General features: G+C 43.4%; 1 protein-coding gene across 1 annotated transcript in view; it reads right to left on the reverse strand.

The window, feature by feature from the left end:
* The window catches only part of TENM4 (teneurin transmembrane protein 4), a 404,318-nt gene that overhangs the window by 185,110 nt on the left and 192,949 nt on the right, over positions 1-26,259 (reverse strand). The window contains exon 8 of the mRNA XM_014790360.2: positions 6,776-6,946. Coding sequence (XP_014645846.2) covers positions 6,776-6,946 — 171 coding nt within the window. The remainder of the gene's footprint in view (positions 1-6,775; positions 6,947-26,259) is intronic.

Genomic DNA, 26,259 nt, shown 5'->3' on the forward strand with positions numbered 1-26,259 from the left:
TGTTACAAGTTCACCTTGTTTATGTATAATTGGAAGCCAAATTCTGAGACTAAGCTATGTGGATGGGAATTTGTGCTGGGAGCAGGGGTACGGTTGGGGAAGAGGAGGGGGAGGGTACTTCTGAAGGGAGGAAACGTTTCTGAAAAATGCTTCTTTGCTTCTTTGTCTTGGATGGAGGTCTTTGAATATCATTTTTGCGCTAAAGGGGATGAAGTTGAGGGAATTTCTCAAGTTCAGGTACAAAGCCCACCCACGACATGTGTTGGAAATTCACCCCAGGCCCCCAACCCTGCAGGTTGGGGCTGGGTGGGTCAGGAGTAGGGCCTCTTGCCCATTTCTGTCACCAATCAGGAGAGTGACAGCTTTCTGGGGGCACCCCGAGTGCCAGGAAGGAAGGCTGCTTATCCAACTCCCTCTATTTAGTAATTAAACACACTCACATGTGCAAAATATAAACCCTCACTTCCTGCCAGACACCAGCCTTCTGAGGAGTTGAGAAGGAGCAGGAGGAGACGGCAGGGATGTTAGAAGACCACCTTAGGATGATGAGCAGCCAAAAGTGAGTCAACAGACGACATCTTATTTGTCATTAGAAAGTACCCCAGGGGTACCCTGGTTCTAAAGTTTGTTGTGTTGTTAGAGACGTTCAAAGAGACACTTTAGAGAACAAGAAACCATTTGCAGAGAAAACACGTTTGTGAGAACTTTTTATAAAAAGTATTTGGGGAATAAGAAATTAAAACATCTTTTTTCACTAGCTTTGTGAGATCCCTTACAAAGCACATTTGATGCTGAAATGGAGCTTGGCAGGGCATTGTCGTAGTCATAAAATATTTTACTGTTTTAAATAATAAAATTCAATTTAAATGTTAAACTTCTCCATATGTTATCATTCCCTTGTAAACTCCTAAGCAGAAACATCAGGTTCTTAGCTTCAAACCGTTAAATGTTATTTTAATTAAAAATATGCCAACAAAAAAAGTTAAAATGCATACTCTCAATAAAAGTACCACTACTCTTCTGTCATTAGCACGAGAAAGAGCTTTCATTTAATTCCTTTACGAGAGGAATGCACCCCAGACTTTTACCTGGAAGATGTAGACACACACAAATCACTACACTGTGGTTCAAAGTTCAAAGACAGAAGCCAAATTCACAAAGCATTAAGATGGAAGAGAACTGCTTTCACATTCTTCCTTATCTGACTTTTGGATTCCCAATACCACAGTCCTTTTATATTCCAGGGAGAAAATGGTAGACCCTTCAGCTTCTAAAACTGCTAGAGAAGCGGAAGTATGAGAGAGTATGATACAAAAGCAGGATGAGTTCTGAGCTTTTTACTCCTAGAAACTGCATAGAAATAAGCCCAAGACCACTAATTCTAAGGACTCATTTCCTTTGTGAGTAGGTCGGAGTCAGAATTGATGGCATTTGAGAAGTGTCTGCATTCAAATAATTCCTATGTCTGAGAATAAATAATGAAATCTTCTCCCACATTTTGGCATGCTGTTGGAGAACTCTGCACAGTTCATTTTCCCCTCCAGTGAGCATGTTTTTAGGAGATAGCTATTGTATCAGCTAAGTTCCGTCGCCTCATAGGTCAGAGGCCAAGCCCAGAGATTCTCTCTAGAGGTCTGCAGGCCCCAAAAGGATAAATATGTCAGCTCTTACCCCAGAGGAGTGGCAAAAGGGGAATATTCTTTTCTAATACTTCAGTATTTCACCTAAGCGGGCAAAAATGGGAGGGAAAAAAATTTATTTGGTGTGTAAACAATGAAATAAAAATTCTGGTCTAGGGCACAGCCCCCACCAGAACCTTGACTTTCTTGGCTGAGTCCATGAGGGCCACTCTGGAGCTTTGGTTCAAACGTGATCTTTGTACTAGAAGTCATCATGTCCAGATCCTTAGGGAAGGGGCCACGGCCCAGGCTAAAGGCAATGTTTGAGAAGGGAAGAGGATCCCCATCTGGGAATTTAACCTTTATTATTCCTCCCCTCTGGTCCCTGTACTGGACTAACCGTAGGGATGAGATGGGGGCTTTTGAGGGGAAAGAGCTACAGCAGGCCAAGTATCTCTGCCTGATAGGAAAGAGGCATGAGATTGGCTGAGCTAAGCGTTGTTCAGTGTGAAATCATCCTCTCCTTTCCTGCCTTTTAAAAACCCTTACTGCCTTCCTCTTTCCAGATCCCATAACCTAAGATTCTTTGTTCTTAATTCTGAGCACCAAGCTGTGAGCACTAGGATAGAAAATATCCCATAGATAGCAAAACTCACCAATGATGGAGCAATGAGAGAGGGTAGAGGCAGTTGGAGAAAAGTCCTGTGTATAAAATTCTTATTAATAAATAATAATAATAATAATATTAGTAGTAGTAGTAGTAATAGTAATAGTAATGAAGGGAGAGGTAGTAGTATTAGCTACCATTTATTGGGCTCCAACTATATGGTGGGCACCTTCACTTATGTAGGTTCAGTTAATTCTTACACTATCAAAATGTATATACTGAGGCTCAGAGTGCTAAGAAACCATTAAAGATGAAGCCATTTGGGATCCTTCTTTATTTAATAGAATACGGCTTCTTAAAGCATTAAATTGATGAATGATTAATTGAAACTCTAAAAATGCATTCTCAATGGTGGCACGGTGCATTGACTTTCTCTAAGAGCAAGAGTCCTATTTAATTCACAGTGCCAGCAGACTAAATATCAAGGCTAGACCAGGTAGATCCAAGGCTCATTAAAGAACTTCCTGGCATCCTGGGTACAAGAAGTTGACAATTTTTATCAAGTAGGAACCGGCAAATATGTCCCAAAGTGAAAGGGCAACAGTCAGTATTCATAAGAAGGACACTATACAATCAGTGGGTGCCCTCAGAGGCTTAACAAACAGTACAAAGAGCTTAACTCAGAATTAGGGACCCCCCAATAGCATGACTAGGTTTCATAAGGCAGATTCTACTGGTAACAGTCCTTTTCTTTGTAAAGATATACAGATTCAGGCTTCCTACAGCAATGCTGTGGAAATACGCAATCATGTCTATAAACGAAATTTCTTGACAAATTGCTGAAATGATTGGATAGCTCAGTCAGGGGAGATTTGGAAGAACTGGAATTCCATGCACTTCCCGATCAGTCTTTACTTTCTTGAACCAGGATCTATCCACATAGGTTCTAAATTCCTAATCAACTAACATTCTCCCCCTCCCTCCACCTTCTTGGGTTTTTTCAATGCAATAACTTGCACAAAGAATTCAGTTTCCTTAGCAACTGTTTGAAATTTATTTGGTTATCAAAATAAGCTGTTCCATTTTGGAAAGCCCAGCTGAGCCTGCGTGCAGCAATTTGCATGGTTCAAACTGATGGGCAATTCTGATTTCACTGCAGAAAGAAGAGAATGCTATCCCTAACCCACCAATTCAACCATCAGAAACGCTTGTTTATTCAATGCTTTTTTCCCCTTCTCCATTAATGCATAACATAAGTTCTTGTGGCTTTACTTCGAAAAGCTGCTGTATTTGGTTTCTGTCCCATGACAACCCTGAAATGGTTACAGCCACTTTGAAAATACAGTATAAATAGCAGTTTGATGTTATTCTCAAAGATATAATGAACATTTAAAATACTGGGTTCATCATATAATTCATTTGTATAATTAAATATATATATCCTTTGAAAATATTCAAAAATACCCCAAACCTTTGCAGTATCTCTGAGGTGAAAATGCTAATTAGCCTGGATTTCTGAGATTCTGATATGGAATGGCTTGGGGTTTGAGTGGACAAGAAGAAAGGAACTAACATTTGTTGAATGCCTGTTCACCACTAGTCTTTGAAAAGATAGATGTTACCATCTTTGTTCTACAGATGAGAAAACTAAGGCCAGAGGAGACGGAGTAACTGGCATGAGTTAACAGATCCAGTAAATGGCAGGGCCAGGAATCAAACACTGGACTGTCTGGCTCTAGGGCCCATCTGTCCTCTTTCCATTATATCAGATTGCTTCCCCCATCACTGTGAAACAAGGACTCTAATCTTAATTCTGGAATCAACTCTCCTCTCTCATATCCTCAAAAGGGACAGGAAACATACACTCACATCAGGCTTAAAGACTTTCCCCCTTGAGGCATGTCTAAGAAACTAGAATTTTAACATCACAATTAAAAACACAAACTGAATAGACATGGGTTTGACCAGGGCAAAAGAAATTAAGAACCACGTGATCTCACATAAACTATAGGAAGCTTTGTCCTCTGTTTTTCCAGACTGATGTATTTTTTGTCACAGTAATTGCTTTTGATGCTGACCACTTGCTAGCACTGCATTGCATTTTAGGGGTTTGTAAACAGGATTTCCATTTGCATTAGTAATGACAGATAATCCCTTTAAGCAAAAATACTCCAATTAAAATAAACCAATAAGCTAGTGCAATTTTATTTTGTCTCTTATCTGCACCTCTTGCTTCTTTCGAAAAACCTAAACAACCCACAAACTAATTTCATTAGAATGGGAGATTTCAGATAGATCCAGCTCCTGTTTAAACAACGTTTGATAGAGATCACGGAGGGAAGAAAATACATTTTGTTAAACGAGACCCTTTACCAATGTCTTGAGGATTAAACATATCTTAAATCTGCATTTGTACATGCTGATCTAAAGGTAGTCTTCATTTGTGGTATTCACCTTTGGTATCTGACACTGTAAACGAACATGTGCATCACAAGCCAACAGGCAGGACCATGGACAGGGCCAACCTGAAAAAAATTCTGAAAAGCCATCTGGCTAGTCATATGATGATTCTATTACTAATTAGAATAGACCTTCGAAATAATCTAGCTCAATAACCTCCTTTCAAAGAGAAGGAAAGGGGCCACCCCGGTGGTGTAGTAGTTAAGTTTGCGTGTTCCACTTCGGTGGCCTGGGGTTCGCCAGTTCAGATCCGAGGCGCAGACCTACTCACCGCTCATCAAGCCATGCTGAGGTGGCGTCCCACATAGAAGAACTAGAAGGACCTACAACTAGGATATACAACTATGTACTGGGGCTTTGGGGAGTAAAAAGAAAAAGAGGAAGATTGGCAACAGATGTTAGCTCAAGGCCAATCTTCCACAAAAAAATATTAAATGAATGAATGAATAAATAAATAAATAAATAGGAGGAAAATGAAGCCCAGAAAGTCTTTCAAAGGGTTTGCTTAAGGTCATCATAAGTGGCAGAAGTTGGACTTGAACTCAGGGCTCTTGGCTCCTAACCCAGAGCTCTTCCTATGGCAGCATCCATGTTCCTTCCATATCCTATTAAGGAACAAAGAAAGTGTAAATTATTCAAAGTTTTAAGTCTTTAAATCTTTGTAAATGAGAAGACTATCTTTGCTCCTCAAAACAGTAGGCAGAAGTTCTGATTTGGCTCTGTGGAAATGCCCCCAGTTCTCACTTCCCTCAAAGATGACCATAGGTCAAGAGTTGATTTTGGCCTTCAGGATCATTCAGAGGTCAGGAATAGCTACTCTGACCAAGCATATGGTACCCTGTTAACCAAACTGATTCCTGGTAGGCAAATCTTTGCCAGGACAGAGAAGCTCAGAAGCCATGACCCCAAAGTTAACAGAGATGAGAGGAAAGAAGATGTAAGCAGTCAAGGTTAGAGGTAGCTATGACCACTTTTCTGACTGAAGTAACACCTGAGAGATGGAGCAAATCACAGTGGGTGCAGGGAAGGTATGGCCACACTGCCCAAAATAACCACACTGGCCCATTAGCTCAGACACCTTTCCTAGTACCAGTTTTTTGTGAATTGTGCCACTCTCGGCTGATGGTGAAAGAATTTGTGTCAATGGCATGTCAGAAAGATCCCTAAGAAATTCAGAAGAAAGGTCTATGGAAGTCCCACTCAGGAATGCCAAAGTCCAAATGTCACCACTGCTTCCATCTTTGACAGAGAAATATCTGTGTTTCATTGAAAAATGCATTTCTCATTCATGTCTCCTCCAGGGTCTTGTAACCATGGCGGTGAATCAGGTAGGACAACTTACGGAGACAAGAGTCCTGGAGTCACACAGACCTGGGCTTATATCCCAAATTCCATTATCTACTGGCTGTGTGACTGGCCAAGTCACTTAATTAACATGATTCCCAGTTTTCGCATCTCAAATGGGAATAAATAATTATACTTACCTCACAGGATCTCTGTGAGGATTTAAATGTGAAATGCTCTTGACAAAAAGCTTTGAAACTAACACACTATACATACACTAATGATTATTGTTATTTCAGATGAGGAAACCGGGGCTCAGGAAAATTAAGTGACTTGCTCAAGGTCACATGGTTGGTAAATGCTAGAATACCAGAACTGGTGTTTCCATTAAACCACAAGGGTCCAAGGGTATTTCAATCACAACATACCATCTACCCACCTCGCCACATCCCACTCCCAGAGATGCCCATTCATCCCATGAGGTTGCCCCAGAAGGGCTCATCTTGACCCCACACAATCCAAGATGGCCACCCCAGCAGTGTGAAAGCCCATAATGCTTCCCTTGAGGCATGAGATGGGATACCGCTGAGCACCATGAGCCCTGCCCAAGCCCCGCTATGAGCTCACAGTGACAAGGAACTGCAGTGAAGACAGGTGGACTGGCAGCTGGTGTGGAGTGCAGAGGGATGGAGGAAGCGCCAGAGCATGGAGCTGTGAGTCAGGCACATGACGCGCATAATGGAGGTCTCCTTGGTTCAAAGGCAGACACAGAGGACTCACGACACGGACAACACAGCAACCCTACCTTCTGTGGCTCCTTTGCCTTTCCTGTCAGGGATCTCTAACCCAGTGCCCCCTGAGGGATACAGGGAGACGTCCGTTGGCACAGGCCAACTGCTGGCTGTGTCCTCCGTGATCTCATACATCTGCCCCTCCATCGGCTGCAGGTGCCAGTTTAGGCCAAACAGGTGCATGGCTGTGGTGAGCAATGAGAAAAGTCATCTTTTTCTGCTGGAGGCGGAAATGGAACTCCCAAGCCATGGGGGGTGGGGGCAGGTGGGGTCGGGAATGCAGGAATTCAGTTCAGTTTAACAAATAGCCCCTGAAAAGAGCTGTTGCAGTGCCAAGCCCTACCTGGGGGACAGGGACACAGAGATGGTCAAGGCACAGCCCCTGACCTCGAGGGCTCACAGTCTGGTGGAGTGGTGAGAGGGGCAGGGATCTTGGCCTGAAACTCTTGGGAGTTTCAGGAGGTCTTGGCCTTTTGCTTCTAAAGATAAATAACAGTCTAGGGGAAAAATTGCAATTTGTATCCCAAAGGGTTAATTCGTTAGTATAAAAATAATGCCTACAAATAACAAGCAAAGTCCAACAACTCAGTAGGAAAATAGGACTAGGATATCAACAGATGGTTTACAGAATAAGAAATACAACTGGCTCTCAATCATATGAAAAGACTCTGGACATCACTCATAGTGGGAGAAATGTAAGTTCAACTTCGAAATACTATTTTTCACATATGGTTTGGCAAAGATAAAAAAGGTTGAAAATATAGAGCATTGGCAGAGAACAGGAAATAAGCGATCTCATACTTTGCTGGTGTGAGCATAAGCTGGTGCAAACCCTATGGAGGGCAATTTGACAAAAGCTATCAAATTTAAACTACACATACCCTTTACCCTGGGACTTAGGGGTTCCAATTCTAGAAATTTATCCTCCAGATATACTCACACACATACTAAATGAGGTACATACAAGGTTATTCACTGTAGCATTGTTTGTAATAGCAAAATATTGGAAACCAGTCCATCAATAAGGGCCTAGATAAATTATATTTACACAATATGCTATGTAACCACAAAAAAGAGTGAGGAAGCTCTTTGTATGTATTTTGCTGGAAGGAAAATTGTAACACGCAGAATGGTGTGTTTGATATACTACATTTGGGTAAAAAAAATCCTGTATTGATATAGAATTTTTCTAGAAGGATATGAAAGACATTGGTAACAGTGGATATGCTCCTTGAAGCAAAGAGATGCTAAGGATCAGAGACAGGAGAGAGGTTTGCTTTTCACTGTATATCTGTTGTACATTTTGATTTTGTATCACTTGCATGTATTTATGTTTTAGAAATATTTTTCTGAGGTAGCAAGTGTTAAATAGTCTTGTGCAACAATTTAGAAGAGACCATAAGACACCAAAGAAGGGATATTGTCCCTTGAGATACACAATGCTTGAGAAGGCTGGGAATCCTGTTTCCAAAAAGTACAAAACATCTACTTAAATCCCATCTTAGGATTCAAGACTTGAGCCTTGTCAATGGCCCATACTTACCTCTTCAGGGATGCCTACCCTGAATCCCCACATACAGAGTTAAGCACCCCAATCCCTGGACTCCCACAGCATCCTGTATGTAGCATCACTCTTTTGTTCAATTGATGAACATTTTCTAAAGCCCACTCTATGCCAGGTCCTATGGCTGAGTCTGGAGAGCCAGAACTGAATCAGATGAGCTGCTTCGATGAGCTCACAGTCAAGTAGGGGAGACAGACAAGTAACAAAGTCTATTCCAAAGGACTAGAAGGCCCAGAGAAGGGGGTGACTGACCCACTAGGAAGGCCAGAAAAACAGAGGGAAGGATCTACAGAGATATGAAGGCCCACAGTAATTATGTTTACTATAATTATTGAAGACCAACTGTGTGCCAGGCAGTGCACCGGGTAATTTGTATGCATTACATCCAATCCTCCTGGCAACCCGGCCAGACTCAATTTACAGATGTGCACATTAAGGCTCAGAAGGTTAATTAAAATTATGATAATTATAAAACTATGATTTATTGAAGTCTTACCACGTGCCAGGCATTGTGCTAAGAGCAGTAAATGCAATATTTCCTTTAATTCTCACAGTAATTCTAAAAGGTGAGTATTAATAACCCCATTCTACAGATGAAGAAACTAAGACACAATGACATCAATTAACATATGGAACGTTAAGTGGCTAACAAGTGGCAGAGTTTAGACTAGAATCCAAAACTCTTCGCCTCCTGAAATCTACACCATCAGTCTTTCTGGCTTGAAGGCTCAGGCTCTACGCACTTCACCAGGCTGCCTCTCACTGGCTTTATCTAGCAAGGAGCACGGGCATAACAGACATCTCTTTTGCACATCAAGCAGCCTCCAAAGCTTTTACATGTCTTTTTAGGCAGCAAAAGAGGATCCTGTGAAGTATACAGCAAGTTGTGTTACTTGGCCCCAGTTTGGGGAAGGGGTCACTGACGGTGGTCTTGAGGACCTGTGTGACTGCCTTCAAGACACAAAACACTGAGTAGAGGAGACTAGAGCATAGCACATCCTTCTGACTTCTAGTCCAAACACAAGCCATCCAGGGGATACGCATAAGTTTGATTTAACCAGGAGGGCGTACTCTGGTGACAGAAATGGAATCTGACCCTTTGCTTTCTCTTTGGTTACTGTGTCGCACGGGAACGTGTGCTGGACCAAAGGAAAGAAAACTGGTTTTGAATCCTAACTGCCACTTCCTAGCTATAGCGTTCTCATCTGAGAAATGGGAATAAGGATATTTCAAAGAATTGCGGTATCATATGAGACAATATATCACAAAGTGTTTTGTAAACTATACATATGTGTGATTACTATATTTTATAATGATAAAATAGTAGCTAACATTTTTTGAGCAATTCTTAGGTACTGGGCACCAAATGTGGTGTTTTACACTGCTCTTGACTATCTCTGTGTAGTCGTCAATAAAAGTTAACTTGCCTGGAAGAAGTGAATTCTCTGCTGTTTCCAAGGCTGAATTAGTTCACATTTCTGCTTACTTTCTTACTGTTTTAATCTATGTATTGGCAACTCCAAAGGTAATGGAGAAACTGTTTGAACTACAGACAACTCCTACATACGTAGTTAAATGAGCAGCGCTTCTTCCCCCATTAGAGTCAATTATCTCATCTAAGTGTGCAAAAGCACTGTCTTGTTAAAAGGTCATGAGAATTAACTAATCCGAGAATGAAGAGAACTCTCACAGCTTTGCAAAGAGAAACTTTTTTATTGTCAAAGCTTTCTCTTGTTCTTAACAAGATGCAAAAGCAAGTCCTTGCTTAAAAAAATATGCGGAGGGGGAAGACAAGTCAGGGGAAAGAGTGTGTGATAGGTGAAAATGATCATAATAAGATCTGGTGTCCCAGGGAAGTTAGTAAGGGCAGGGCAGCCCCAGCTGGTGGGGGGAAGCTGTCGATCAAAAGCTTGGAGGTAGACGTTGGCACCCCTTCCTCTTGGCTTTGCCTCCCCTACCCACCAACAGAAGCCCACACGGCCGGTCTCTCTGTGACCTGTGGAAGATGTGCTCCTGAAAATCATCTAGAAAAGCAAAGTTCTGGGTCCAACTCAAACTTGGACTCCCTCAGAAGTTATCCAGAAATAATTTTGGAGGTAGTGGGTAGGGAAGTGAGTACGGGGTCACCAAGACTGGGCTGAGAAACCACCAGCTGGAGGGTAAGACTTAGAGAGAGGAGCAGGATGATGCGGAGTCAGAGACATGATATTCAACCAGTAATGTGGTCTTAAAGCCCAAATAAAAGGGACTCTTCATCTCTGATCCAGAGTCTTAAATATAAGTCATGCTAGGGTCCCTTCAATTCTTTAATGTATTGTTTGGTGGGCGGTTAATTTTATAGGCCTGGGTTATGGGAGAGGGGAAGAGAGAAGGAAGAGAAATAGTTTGCTCTGCTCTCCTCTTCCCAAAGGACACAGCACACGCTCAGCCAGAGACTGTCCAAGAAATACATAAGCGCAAGCAACCACTCTTCTTCATCCTTGATAATAATCAAAATAATAACAAAACTTTGTATCATTTGAGTGCATTTTACACGCCCAATGGTTTATTTATACTATTCAATTTAATCCTCACATAAAGATAGGTTGAAAAACATTATTGGAGAATGTATATACTGAAACTGGAATGGAAATGGAGCTATTATGATATACTCTGATTTACTCAGAGAGGTAAAGTAAGTTACCCAACACCACAGAGCTGGTATAAATTTGAGGCAAGTTTCAAACTCAGGAGCCTGTGCTCCCAAGCCAAGCGTCCTCTTTTACATATTTTGCTTTAAATAGAAGATAAAATATGGGCCACACAAAGCCACCAGCAAATAAAGGCTGAAATTAATGTTTGGGCACCCAATGGTGATAATAAATATTTCTTGGCCCACAGCAGCCCTCATTTAAAGCTGTGTATAGCAGGAAATGCAGGTTATCCAAATGATTTGGAAATAACAGCCATGGATCCAAAAAAGCTAAGAAATATAAATGGTCCTCTCCAGCCTGCTTTAGGGATGGACCAGGCCACCAAAACAATATAGATTTTAATCATCATATTCCCCGTTTCCTGAGGAATTAATGGTAACCACCCACCACCAACATACATCACAGGATTATCTAAATTACACCCTGCGGTTTGTATTTATAACTGTTTGTGTAAAACTTTCTTCAAATACACGGCAAGTGACCTAAATAAGAAACTTGATACTGGTTTTCCCTTTAAACTAGTTTGTAATTCAATGAAAAGGTGAAAAGATGCTCAAGAGTTCAGAAAAAGGCTGCGGAAAGGCAGTGGGTTCATAGGATCACCCACACTGAAATGTTAATGATTTCTAAAAGCCAAGAGCGAGGGTGGGGAAAGTTTCTTATTCCCTTGGCTCTGGTCAATCTGATCCCAGGGCTGACATTTTCCAGTTGCCTTTTCCTGCCCAGCAAGACATGAGAGATGGCTGAGAAAGTGCAAGCTCCATCTTGACATTTTTAAGAAAGATGCTCAATAGATGCTCAGACATTGAAGGCTCCCCCAGCACCCGGCCAGCAGGAGGCAATTAACAAAGTCATTATGCAAGAATCACCAATATATGTAGACCAGAGTTTCTCTGTCAGAATGAACGCATCCCTTCCAAAAATCGAATGCACAAACCCATTTGCATCTGCAAATTAGCAGCTCCAGGCAGTGACCAGAGATGGTTACAACCATAAGAAACTGGTGACTCAAGTGGCATTTTTGGTTTCAAAAGGCAGTGGGAACCAACCCAGCTGCACAGCTAACTACTTTTCTGTTTTATACTAGTGCTCAGTTTTTTTTCAAATAGCGTCATTTCTGTAAAATACAAAAGTCACTGAAGTTTTTTGACTTACGGTCCTCTAACGGGGAAAACAAAAGCCAAAAAAGACAAAACAACAACAACAAAACGACAGAATTTCATCCCCCAAGTTCTAGTCCTGGTTTTGCTACCAAGCCACAACATTGGAAAGTTCCAAACCAAGAAGCTATATGCACAGAGATGTACACTGCTGTGTAACAGCAAAAAATTGGAAGCAACCTAGATGTCTAAAAACAGCAGAACGACTTAGCTAAATCATGACGCAGGTACTGGATGGAATACAAGGTAATCATTATAAAAGATAACTATGACAATCAGCCATGAGGGCAAACGCTGACGATGTGATATTAAGGAAAAAAAAAAAGGCATGACACAAAATTGTTTTCCCTGATACATGTCTGTAAAACCAGGTATGCATATGAAAAAAAAAATCTGGAAAGAAATACATAAATATGACATCAGGCTTTGAATTAGAGTAGTAGGATCATGGATAAATTTTCTTCACTAGTTCCCAAACTCACTTTAACGCTGTTTTACATTCAAAAGAAAGTTCTAGATCTTAGTCTCAGGAGCAATAGGTAGAAAAGAAGGATGATAGAGCAGAGGGAAGAGATCCTAACTTGAACATATGCCATGTGTCGGACCTGAGGCCAGGGGAATTACATACATTATTTCATTCGATCTTTAAAGAAACCTCGAGAAAATGATTATTATTTCCATTTTACAGATGAAGAAACTGGAGAGGTTGCATGACTTGCCCAAAGACACTTCCCAGACCAGCAGTGATAAAGTCAAATTTGAACCCAGATCTGACTGGTTCCGAAGTCCAAGCTCTCCTCCTGGTACGTCACACTGCTGGTGAGTTACAATGTCTGAAATTAAATTAAATTTAAATTTGAAAAAATTAAGGCAAAGTTTCTGCTGACACTATAGCCAGATTTGCCCTTTTGAGACAGTTTGGTAAGAGGCATTCATCTCAGGGACAAAGCATGGGCCCCCGTCCTCCCACATCCTGACTGCCCTAGGCATGGCTGACATCCACAATCGAAACCATGTAAGTGCAACTAAGTGACTTGTCCACTGGCAGAGTCAGTCCTCAAGTTCAGGTCTCTCCAGAGCACTCAGAGCTAGGCCATTTACTAGCTTCATGACGTGGGCGATCAGAGTTGGCCACCCCAAAATGTGTCTCTTTGGCTTGATTATTTTTTTTGTTTTGCTGAGGAAGACTGGCCCTGGGCTAACATCCATGCCCATCTTCCTCCACTTTATGTGGGATGCTGCCACAGCATGGCCTAATAAGCGGTGCGTCGGTGCACGCCCGGGATCCGAACCGGCGAACCCCGGGCTGCCGTAGCAGAGCGCACGCACTTAACCACTTGCGCCACCGGGCCGGCCCCTGGCTTGATTATTTTTAAGGACAAAAGACTGAAAGAAATTTTGACCTTTCCCCTAACTGCCTAAAAAATTTAAGATAGAAGGCCTGTCCTCGGGACATCATCAGAGGTAACTCTGGGTATGGTAGACTGCGTGGATCCTTGCTAAGCCCATTTTTATCAAAGTTCTCTCTGTCTCTGTCTCTCTGTCTCTCTCTGTCTCTGTCTCTTTCTCTCTCATCACATTGTCTGTAGATGGCCCAGCAAACATTTGTTTACCAAACTTTTGCTTTTCCATCTCCACGTAAGTGGCCTTCCTCCCCTCTGAAGTCCCAAACCACTAGCCCTCCTTTGTCTTTAGCTGAAAGTGGTATTTAAGGTGGTGGCTTCTGCCATCTTGGCAAGTTACTCTGTTTTCCTGGGTCTCTCCCATGTATACATGTTACTAAACTTTGTTTTTCTCCTGTTATTCTGTCTCATGTCAATTTAATTCTTGACCAGCCAGAAGGACCTAGAGGGTAGAAGAATTGTCTTCTTCCCCTTACAGTGACTTTGGGCAAATTACTTAGGCTTTCTGAATCTCAGTTTCCTCATCTGTAAAATGAAGAGTCATATCTACCTCAAAGGATTAAATGGAATAATGCATGTAATTTGTTGTAGAACTGTGCCTGGCACATAGTAGGAGCAAAATAAATGGCAGCTGTTGTCATCTCAGTCATTTTGCTATGCTGCTTTCCCTAATTCCTATATTCACTGGAAGATTTGTTTAGGCCAGCTCTGTTACGTCACCTTTCTCTTCTTTCTATACATCTCCCTCATTCCCCTTCCATGCCAACTGCAAATTCCTTTAACCTAAGGGCCCTCCCCTGCTCCCATTAGCTGACGGACTTTGGGCACAGGAACTAGAGGTATTTGCCCAATGGACAAAACAGTTTTTATTTTTTTATTTTTATTTTTTGGTGAGGAGATCAGCCCTGTGCTAACATCTGCCAATCCTCCTCTATTTTTTTTTTTGCTGAGGAAGACTGGCCCTGGGCTAACATCCGTGCCCATCTTCCTCCACTTTATATGGGATGCTGCCACAGCATGGCTTGCCAAGCAGTGCGTCAGTATGTGCCCGGGATCCGAACCGGCGAACCCCGGGCTGCCACAGCGGAGCGTGTGTACTTAACCGCTTGTGCCACTGGGCCAGCCCCTAAAACAGTTTTTAAAAGCAGAATTGCTATAAAGCTGCCTGACAGGATCCCACCAGTGACTACGTGGGGCTAATTTTAAATCAAGTAAATACATTGCTTTTCCTCCTGTCTCTGGATAAACCCAACTGCAACAATCAGGGTTACCATCTCTCATCCCCAAATTAAGTGTTTTCTGGAGAATGGACCCTGGCACAGTTAATCATTTTTCTGCTCCATGCAATGCTGTGGGGAGGGGAGGTCTTTCAGCAAGGATTCGCTGGCCGCTGCTCAATGTTTCTGTTAATCAAGGTGGGGTCAGGCATGAGTGAGGGGCTCAAGCGCAGTCAGCCACAGGAATGGGAAACAGGCACGCCCACTGTTGATGTGGAGGAAAAATATCAATTTAAATGGATGGCACTGAAAACTGGTGACACAGCAAGTTGTAGGAGAACCAGGGCTGGAATCTAATTTGTGCAGAATAGAATAAATTGCTATTACTGTAGTAATAGAATAAAAAAGCTGTCTGTTCTGGGCACCTTTCACCCGACAGGCTCTGCTAAGACCTCTTCCATGCATAACTAATTTAGAGATTGGCCATCTCCACCAACCCTTGGACTGACCTCAGCCCAGTTGTCTAACCTCTCTCTGCCCTACTCCCTGCATTGTACTGGTTCCAGAGACAAGAAAACCAGAGGCACAGAAGGGTAGTGGTTACAAGCACAGCCTTTGCAGCCAGACAGCCCTGTGTTCCTTTCCTCGTTCTCATGTTTATAGTTATATGACTTGGTTCATGTTATTTAACTCTTTTGAGCCTCAGTTTCCTCATCTATAAAATGGTGACAATAATACCTAGCTCCAAGAGTTGTTGTGAAGATTAAAGGAAAGAGTATATTTTATGAGCTTATTATCGTGCTTGGTATTTACTCAAATATACTACCAGATGGTAGCCTTCTTTGTTGGTATCATCATCATCATTTTTATTGTACATTAAGATTTTCACTGAGAAAGGGAAGAAGATTTCTTGAGCGAGTTGAGAAACCTGAGTTTTGTTGTGGTATTGGGGGGATGTCTCTATAACTGAGCCTACAGTCACAGAGCTCTGCCCCCCCACTCACTGCACAGATGGGAGACTCAGACTTGACTAGTGTACTTGTGGGAGCCTGGGGCTGCACTGAGCCCAGGTCTCCAGACTCCCTGTGCAGAGCCCTTTCCACTAAATGACCCTGTCGTTAAGTCACAGCAGGAAAACCACTCTTATGGCTTGCTCTTCCTTCAGGGACTGCACTCCCAGATTAAAGGAGGCACCTCCTCCAGCCTAAAGTGAAGAGAATGAACCCAGGGGACAGGCTACGTCAGGTCACCATGAGGCCCTCCCTACAGGGTAGGGATTATTCCCGTCATTTCTGTCCCCCAGCACCTGGCCCACAAGAGCAAAGAAGAAAGGAAGGAGACAGACACAATTAGGATTATTATTCAAACAATAACAGCTCCCACTTACTAAGATTGTACCATGTGCATGAGCTACTGGAGGATTCACATTCATTATGTCATATAATTTCACAACTTTTTAAGGAAGATATTATTAGTAGCCCTGTTTTATAGATTAGGCACCTCAAAACACGCGACAAAGTAGATATCATTAACCTAATTTTGTATTGCTAGAAAACCAAGGCTCCAGAATTGTCTGTAATTGCACCATTCATTATGGCAGCACAAAGATCCAAAACCAGGTCTGGGTCACTCCAAATCCTGAGCTCTTCCCAGACTGTTGTCAAGGAAGCACAGGACAGGCTTCCATCTAGTCCTGATCAGAATAAACTGATCAAATCACTGCCAATAGAGCAAACAGTCAAGGAAGTGACTCCCCCCAGAGGAAGTGCTTAAACCTAGTAAAAAGCCCACGGTCTGCCCTTCATATTCAAGGCCTCACTAATGATCCAGGGATCAAAGACTCCCAGGGAGTTGCCAGCCTGTTCAAACTGCTTTGCTGGGGTGAGCAGCCAGCACTGCCTGGCAGAGCCACGCTAGGCTTGGTAAGTGCCTGTCATTTCTCCAGAGGGCGGGAAACGCCGTCGTAAAGCCCTGCACGGTCTCCTTTCTTTACAGACTTGAATCCAAGCATCAATAATGTTCACAGGCTATCTAAGGCATTTCTATATAAAGGTGTCTGATTCAGCAAAGGACCGGCCTGTCACGTGTGAGGCATTGTTCCCGTGTTTACCTGTCCCAGCGGTCGAATTGGGCAGTTAGTTAATGCTTGGGAGCTAAAGAAGGAGAAACGCCTGTCGCCAGGTTCCATTTCCGTAGCTACTAGAAAATGCACTGCGACAAGGCTTTACAGAGCAATCCTCCCACCTCCTGACTTCCTTTGGCATCCCAACCATGTAACTGATTTTTTTCCATGATCAAAGTCAATTAGAAGGTGGTCCCCATTGTACCTCTAAATTGAGTTTTAATTTGTGTATATATTATTAGGATAGGCCCTTTCCCTCTGGAACATTCACTTCAGCAAGACGAATGAGGGCGGACAGCTTAACGTGGAGCCTGCCACCCAGATTTGTAACTTGGGATAATATTTCTTTATAATGAGAAGCGTTTTGAAAGAGCATTTAAAAATTTCACAGCACAGGGTGCGTGATGTCCCTCCTTTATCCCCCAGTCTCCTACCCCAGTGGCATTTTCCGGCCCTTTGGGATCACACTACATGTTCTTGCCTCCCTGTGCCTGTCTGTGCACAGAGCAAGACACTTAATAAACGTGAGTTCCCTTTTTCTTTCTCTGATATACACGGACTCCTGGTTTGGTTCAGCCCTTTGATTAGGAAGTTTAAGGCAGCACAGTGTTCCGGGCACCGTGATAATAATGATGATGACCATGTTGACAGCAGCCACTGTCATTAATTAAAAGCTATACTGTGCCCAGCACTGTGCTAAGTGTCTTATCAACACAGTATCAGCTAATCCTCACAAAGCCCTATGAGGTAGGTACTATTATTCCTCTCATTTGCAAGATGAGGAAACTGAGGCTCAAAGAGGTTCAACAACTTGCCCAAGATTACACATTTAATAAGAGGCAGAGGGGAACTTCAGATCTGAGTCAAATCCAGATCGCCCCAAACCTCTCCCTACCCACTATATACACTGCCCTTCTGGTTAGATGTAAAACTGTGGAAATGACAAAAACGGGAAAAAAAATGCAAATCTTGTTATTATATAGACCTGCCTTACTGCTCATATGTTGTCGACAATATTTTCCTGAGGATAGGAGCTTGAGGTAGTATCTCTTCATAACAGGAACAATTTTCAAAGGGCATTTTATTTTATTTATATTTATTTATTTATTTATTTATTTTTTAATTTTTTATTGCAGTAACATTGGTTTATAACATTGTAAAAATTTCAGGTGTACATCATTATACTTCTATTTCTGCATAGATTACATCATGTTCACCACCAAAATACTAATTACAACCCATCACCACACACATGTACCGAATTATCCCTTTCACCCTCCCCCTTCCCCCCTTCCCCTCTGGTAACCACCAATCCAATCTCTGTCTCTATGTGTTTGTTTATTGTTGTTATTATCTACTACTTAATGAAGGAAATCATACGGTATTTGACCTTCTCCTTCTGACTTATTTCACTTTGCATTATACCTTCAATGTCCATCCATGTTGTCACAAATGGCTGGATTTCATCGTTTCTTATGGCTGAGTAGTATTCCATTGTGTATATATACCACAGCTTCTTTATTCAAAGGGCATTTTAAATGCTTATTGACCACAGCCTCTGACAGTCCTCATTACTTCTCCCTGCTCAGGAGTCTCGGTCTGTATGGGTTTCTCCTGTCCCTTGAACACACTTGTCCGTCCAGCCTCCAGGCTTCTGCAGATACAACGTCTCTGTGTGCAATGGCCACTGCTTTCCCTATTTTTAAAAAGATTCTCCTCTCCTTCAAGGCCTACTTCAAACATCACCTCTTCCGTGAGGATTTCCACATCACCCCCAGCCAAAAAGTCTTTGGCTCTCCCCTCCCCAGCTGCACCTCTCCCGCATACACTGCCCTGACGGTGCATGTCCACGTGCTTCCTGCCCCTCGCTGGCTTTGCTGTCCACCACGCACCCAGTGGAGCAGATCCGCAGAGAGAGCCAGGCTCCCAGCTCTGGTCCTTACCAGCTGTGCCTCAGCAGATAAGTCACTTAACCACTTAACCACTCTGCCCTCAGTTTTTTCATCTGTAGAAACGGAAATAATATAAAACCATCTCCCAGACTCTTGTAAGGATTACATTTAATGATTCTTTATAGATTATAAAGTGTATTGCAAATATCAGGCATTATTATTACATTGCTTAAAAATTAATAAACGAAAGAAAGAACACCCAAAGTTTAACACATAGACTAATGCAAAGATTTATATGTGAACTTCCAACACAGCCCCAGACCTACGCAGTTAGGTGTATGTACAGTACTATTTAATGGACCTAATGCACTACGGAAAAGTTCAGAGACGTAAAAAACAAGTTGCAAAAGAAGAGTTTTCAGTTTTCAGGTAAAGAAAAATGCTACTTCTCCTAAAATTCTCATTTAATCTTTGCTACCTCCACTCAAATACCGTTTTTGCATGCATAGTTGGGTGGAACCACGTGTGTGCTCACACACACAGACTGAGACACCCACAGGAGCCCAAGGAGTATGTCTTGCTGTAGAATTTTACAGATGGCCTGAGTGGCAAAATTTAGGACAACGTGATGAAATGGATGCCACAGCACAATTAATGACACTGGCATTTTTCTCTTCCCCCACTGGAGGCTGTGAACAAAATCTAACTCCAGGCCCCAGGGCACGATAAATCTAGCTGCTGCCACACACCAGCAGGAAGGGCTTTCTCCAAAATGAAATGTTACACCAGTGACAATCTACTCATGTCAGATGAAGCCTGGAGGACAGCAAAATCAGATAGCATGAGGTGCTAGTGCTCAATAAGCGACGTCTATCGAGGTCTCTGATGTCATCTAGGCCTACTTTTCTCTCCAATCCTGAAGCACTTTGGGTGCAAACCATGGCCCCACTCAATGCCACAGGTACACCGGAATCCTGGCAGAGTGCAAGGCAAGGGCAGGAGGATGTTAATTTTTCTTCCATAAGAAAACAAGTTAGCTTCTCTCTTTAGCAAGGAGCTCCCTGCATCCTCTCAGCAGTCAGATCAGGTGAACCATGCCACCCCCACCCCAGCCATGGGAATCGTCGAGCACAGTGGGAAGGGGGCAGAGGCTCTGGGGCAAATCCTGGGTCTCTCACTCACTAGTGTGGGGCTTTGGACATAGGACTTAACCTCCTTGTTTCTCATCTACAAAGTGGATGTGAAAAATAGAATGGTACCTAGCACACGGTTGGTACTTAATAAATATTTATTGGATAAATAAGATTGTTGAGAAGATTAAATGAAAAACTACAAATCACACTCAGAATGTGCCTAGCACATGGTAAGCTCTCAGTACGTGTGAGCTGCCATCTCTGTGACATCAAGTAAGGTCTTGGGAGGGGAGCTGGGGGCAGGGGCAGAGGAAAGCCCCAGGCAGGATGGCAAAGCCCTCCTTGTTTGTTCTGAGCCTCAGATATGGAGCACAGCAGAGGAAGAATCAGAGGAGGGCTCTGAGAGGCAGCATGGTCTATATAAGGAACTGAGGACTTGGAATCAGAAAACGTGGTTTCCAGGCCCAGCTCTATTACTTACCAGTCATTCCAGCCGAATAAGTTGTTTAACTGTAGTGGGCCTCAGTTTCCACATTTGAGGTTTGCAGTACAAGAAAATGCAGTTAATAATTCTAGTGCATAGCCTGCCCGAGAGGATCAATGGGTTTGAACGGCCTCACACAAAGGCAAGGTGTTCACTATGCAGTTGTCTAGTGGAGCCTCTCTGACAAGGGAGAAGGTGGTCAGTGTCCTGCGGTCCTTGTGGTTCCTGTTGTTCCACATTCAAGAACCTTCCGTAAAACAGAGACTGAGGCCCATAGACAGCTAAAATGCACAAATAACGTTTTAATGCACAGTGTTCTGACACAGGGGCCAAAAATAGCCAACATTTCTCTCTACCATCCTCTGCCTTTGTTTAGGCTGTTCCATCTTCCAGAAAGCCATTCCTAACTTCTCTTTCAATATCTTACTTGATTTACAAGGCTGGATGCCTTGGGGAAATTATATGTGATCTTCCTGGTTAGAATGAATTGCTCTCTCCTTCCGGCTCCCACAGGAATAAGGTTTAAACTCTAGTAACATGCTTTTGTCATCTGGCTACTATTGCCATCAGCTCCTTACACATCTGGCTCTCCATGAAACCATGGATGACTCAAAGCAGTGATGCTAGCTTCTCTGGCTCTGTATGTCTCTCACAGCCTGGGACACAACCCAGCAGACAGTCTCCGTGAATGCTCCCCACCGTTTCAGACTTGAGCCTGGGGATGCTCCCTCTACTTCACCCCAGATTACCTGAAATCCCTACATCTGCAAATGGCCCTTGGCTGCTGAATCTGAGAGAGTTTAAAATCTCTGGGTGATCCAGCTGCCCAGGAGGTGAGGACTGCATTTACTCACCACCCACTGTGGGCCACCCACTGGACTGGAACCCTTTGCAGATGTTCCTTCAGTTAATGCACAAAACACCTCTAGATATTAATTGACATCTTATCCATGAGGAAACCAAGATGCAGAGAGATGAAAAAACCTGTGTGAGCCGGGGCTGTGATGCAGGTCTTACTCTGCCCAGGGTCCGTGCTTTTGATACTAGACTGTATTGCTGTCTTTAGAAGGACGACGCTGTTTAGTTGTGGTTTTGTTGTTTTACTGATAGGAAGAAGAAAAAATATTGTGTTTTTCACAGTCATCTCTCTTCCTCTCATGCTTCCCTTCTCCCTCCACCCCCCCGCCCCCTTTGTCCCTGCCATGAAGAGCAGCTCACCTCTGATTCCTCACCTTCGTCCCAGGCCTGCAGCCCTAAGCATGGCCCAGACTGTACTGACCTCCCCCCTCTCCTCAAGCTCGGTAGTTACAGCAGTGAAAGAACAGCCATCAGGGAGACCATTCTCGATTTCTCTCTGCACTTAAGTGCAATTAAATTATGTTATTTCACAGTAATTAGTCTTGAATAAAAACCAGGACTTAGGGACAAATCCTTTCCAAGGATGTTAAAAATCTGTAAAATCGATTCCTTTTCCACACTCCCGGGGTTAAGCTGTGGAAGGAGTACCCCAGATGTACAGTTGGGGCTACTTCCTGACTGACCATGGCTATGCTGCCTCTTCAGGGGCCTTGAAACTGCCCACAGGGCAAGGGCCTCTGAGCCCTGGGAGAGTGGGTTGTTATAAAAAATGGACATACTAGTAAACTTAGGTCCCTTCTTTTTTGAGACATTTCCAAACTCAGGACTGTTTCACCCTCAAATTCGATACATCTTGTTTGCCAGGGGGAGGGGAAGAGAGACTTCATTCACTAGTGGCTCTTACTAGTAAGAACTAGGTGCCTGACTGTCATCGCATCCCCACAACAGCCTATTATCTACATGCACAGGGGAGGAAACTGAGGTGCAGAGAGAGCAAGCTTCTTGCTTAAAGTTGCACAGTTGTAAGGAACAGACGAGGGTCCAAACGCCAAGTCTGTGCCCCGCGCTGTGACTACATTTCAGCAGCCACCTCTGGTTTTCCCTCCCCTTAGTTTCCAGTAGCCATTTTTCACTCTCACATTATCGCACGGCCTCTAGACTTTCGATCTCTGTTCCTGTAAGAACTTGAGCCTCTACGCTTACCTTCTTCTCTCCCTCCACGCCACGCCTCACAACATCGGATAGGTTCTAGTCCTGACAGCCTCCCTTCCTTGCTCTCCTTTAACAAACTTTTGCTGGACACATGCTACATCATGTCAGACCGGGTACAAGAAGCTGTGGTGACAGCACTGAGCAAGTCGGAAACTGTTTCTGTCCTCATGGAGCTTCCAATCCAATAGTGGAGACAGGTGTGAACCAATCCACAACACAGTCGTTTCGTTGCGATTGTGGTGTGCCCCTTGAGCACTAGACGAGCGTATAACTGGGATCCTGGTTCTGTGTGAGGGGTCAGAGAAGCTTTGCTGAGGAAGTGACATGAGAGCTAAGCTCTTGAAAAGGAATTGACTGGGAGGAGGGGGGTGGTTCCCTCTAGGAATGAAGATCTTTTAGCTTCTTGGGTCTCAAGGCCAATTGTAATCTCCCCTGTCCCCCTCCCATTAAACCAGCTGACCTAAGATCAGCCACAAAGCCCCACACTGGCAGGACTGTGGGGAAATTGGATACCCGGCTGGGGGCCCTGGGATTCAGTCCTACCCTCTGAGGAGCCCCTAGCAGTGAGTAACAAGAGCTCTAAACTGTCCACACCTTGTGACCCCGGAATCCTGCTCTGGGGAACACACCCTCCCCAAAATAATCCAAAGAAGAAAACAGAGTGGGAGGCACAAAGATGTTCACAGAAGTGCTATTTATAATAGCACACAGTTGGAAACAGCAGGAATACCATGAGACAGTAAGGGCACAGATATAATAGAGCTATTAAACTGACGAGAAGGAAAATTGTGTCAATTCTTGAAAATGTGTGCATGAAAAAATTGTCCATGAAAAAGGCAGAAGAACATAAACTCCATGACTACTTGGAGGCTTTTGGTTGCTATCCTTCCAGGAGGTCAAGTATAATATACAGAAAGCCCTAGAATGTTTACATTGCTTGCCCTAATTTAATCTTGAATTCTGAATTATATGTTAAAATTTTCTCAACAACACCTTGATATCTTAGAGTTTGAAGGTTTTTGTAGGTTAACACCTGATTTTGAATCCAGTAAATAAATCACTTCTTGATTACACTTCTCAAAGATAGTACCTAAACCTACCAAGACAGGGAATAGATGGGTGGTGGCCAGAGGCCGAGAATGAAGAGAGAGGACTGACTGCAAAGGCTCATAAGGAACCTTTCTGGGGTGATAGATATGTTCTATGTTTCGACTGCAGTGGTGGTCACGCAATTCTATCCATTTGTCAGAATTCATACAATGGTACACCTAAAAAGTGTTAATTTTCTGTATGTAAATTCTATCTCAATAAATCTGATTTTAAACACAAGTAGTGGGGACCTGGTGACTGAGTGGGTGTACAGGTAAGGGAGACACACCTGAGTATGGTTTGGGTCTTAATCCTTGTTTTGATGCCCTAGGAGCACAGTCAGAGCCCTGAACATTGCTAGGGAAAGGAATTATGAAGAGTAGGGATACTGATGGTATCCATTTGCCCTCCAGATCCACTCTATCCTTCTCTACCCTGCTCTGCCCTGGGAGGCTGATCCATACGGTCTAGATCACTGGGTTCCCTTGGGCTCTGGCCTTTGGTTGGGTTGTACCAATGGGAGGAGGTTGGAGGGTGGGGAGAGAGCAAAATCTGCAGGTTGGAAAATTTTCTTTCATGTTGAGCTAAAATGACTTAATCATTTCCACTAGTCTTTTGTTTGTTTGTTGATTCCTGTTTTACAGATGAGGAAAGTCATCTTAAAGAGATTAAGTCCTGGCCCAGGTGGCACAGCTAGTAATGGCGGAAGGACGATACAGACAAGATCCACTGGTCTACAGAGTCTGGGCATATAACCCTCGCTCCTCTTATTCTAGACACGAGAAGCCCACTCCACCCAGACAGCTCTCTTGTTAGAGAAGCCTTCTCCCACAGAGCCCAAATAGGTCTTCCTGTCATTTTCACCCCAGGGCCTGGTTTTGCCCCTGCAGCCCCACAGAGCAAGTCTGCCCCCTCCTCCTCATGGTGGCATTTCAGACGACTGCAGAGAGCCATGCTGGTCTCCTTAAGTCCTCCTTTTGGAGAGTTGGAGGATATTTGTCTGGGGTCTGTTAGAAAGAGAACAATCTATATATATCCTGCTATTAGCAATTCCCACAGAGCAGCATGAGGAATCAATCTCGGAGAGAAAGGCTTTAATACGAGATCCTGTATCTTTATCACTTCTTTCCCCTCCTAAAAGATCAAGTTCAATCATCTCTGTTTCCCATTCTTTGGGCTATAAAGCTAAATCTATGGCTTCTATCCAAAAGGCCTGATGCGAAGTCGAAGAGAAAGGAGACAAAATGAAGCTTATTGCTCACTAATAACACCCAGGCCCCAAGTGTAACAGGCCTGTGCTTACGAAGCAAATGGCATCTGAGACCTTGATAGTGCATGAGCTGAACCAGATGGGGATAATTGAGTGGAAGCAGGGGCTACAATAACCCTTGCCTCTATTTCTAATCCTTTCTCTACTCATCTCATGTCTATTTCACCTGTACCTGAGCCCCAGGACATAATATGCACATTTCTGCCGCCACAATTTTGTCTAGAATACCCTTGGCAGATTTTACCATCTTGCAGGGCTTTTTACTCAACCAAGTCTTACTGAGCACAGCTACCTTTAGGCTAGGGACTGAGTATGCAGCAGAGAATAAGACATTAGGAGATGGGAGAGAGAGCAACAGCATCCCTAAAGAGAAGTGGGTCCTCATATCCCTTCTAACTAGATTGTTGCTATGCTGAAGTCAAGTTTGCACGGTGCAAGGTCAGAGATCTCGAGAGAGCCTACACAAGTCTATGCAAGTCACACTTAACGCCCAAGTCCACCTCTATCAACACCGCCCAGATAACTTCAAGATCTGGATGACCCAGGCTCTTCCAGACCACGAACTGCAATAATGTTCCAAGAAGCAATGCTCTCTAATAGCTGCCTTTTGAAAAGCAGAAATTAAGCTTAGCAACATTCTCACTTATAAATAAACTATCACCACTTCTAGCAAGGCTTCTGATTTTTTTTTCAATCCACAATCAGCTGCTCGTGGAGGTGAAAACGCGACCTAATTAAAAAAATGAATCCCTCATCGCTATTGAGCATGTTCAACTGTTCCACTGTAGTTACCCAGAGGCGGCTGCAGCCCACATTTGTGACTCCAGTTTTAATGTCCTGGTTCAATTTCCTACAGGCAGAGAATTACAGACCGGGAAGGATCGTCATCTCCCACCACATCCTGGGTTCAGATAACTAAGGTCCAAGGAGGGATTGTAGTCTCCCAGGGCCACCAGCAAGGGACTCCTCCTTTGTCATTGCCCTGTGTTTTTTCAACATCATCTCATTTAATCTGCACAACAGCCTCATGGAGGAAGTCCTATTATTCCTCCCACTTTGCAGATGAGGAAACCAAGTCTCAAAAGAGTTACACAGCTAGAGAGTGGCAGAACTGAGGTTTCCACTGAATCCCATCACCTCTTCTGATCAGAACACCATGTGGCCTCAGGGAAATCACGGTGAATGTCACCCCTGCCCTGACCCTGAGAGAGGTTAAGCAAACTTGCTAAACTGGACCCACGATGGAAGAAATAGCATCCCAGGGTAATCTCAGGTCTCTATTTAAATGTAAAGCTGTTTCTGGATTTTGCATTATTAACATGCCTTTTTCATCTCCTATTCCAAAGGCCTAACTGGCAAGACAGGAGATTGAAGCGTCCTCAAGATAGTACTCCATGGCTC

Source organism: Ceratotherium simum, chromosome 7, assembly GCF_057802395.1.
Source record: "Ceratotherium simum simum isolate JZ-2026a chromosome 7, ASM5780239v1, whole genome shotgun sequence".
NCBI lineage: Eukaryota > Metazoa > Chordata > Mammalia > Perissodactyla > Rhinocerotidae > Ceratotherium > Ceratotherium simum.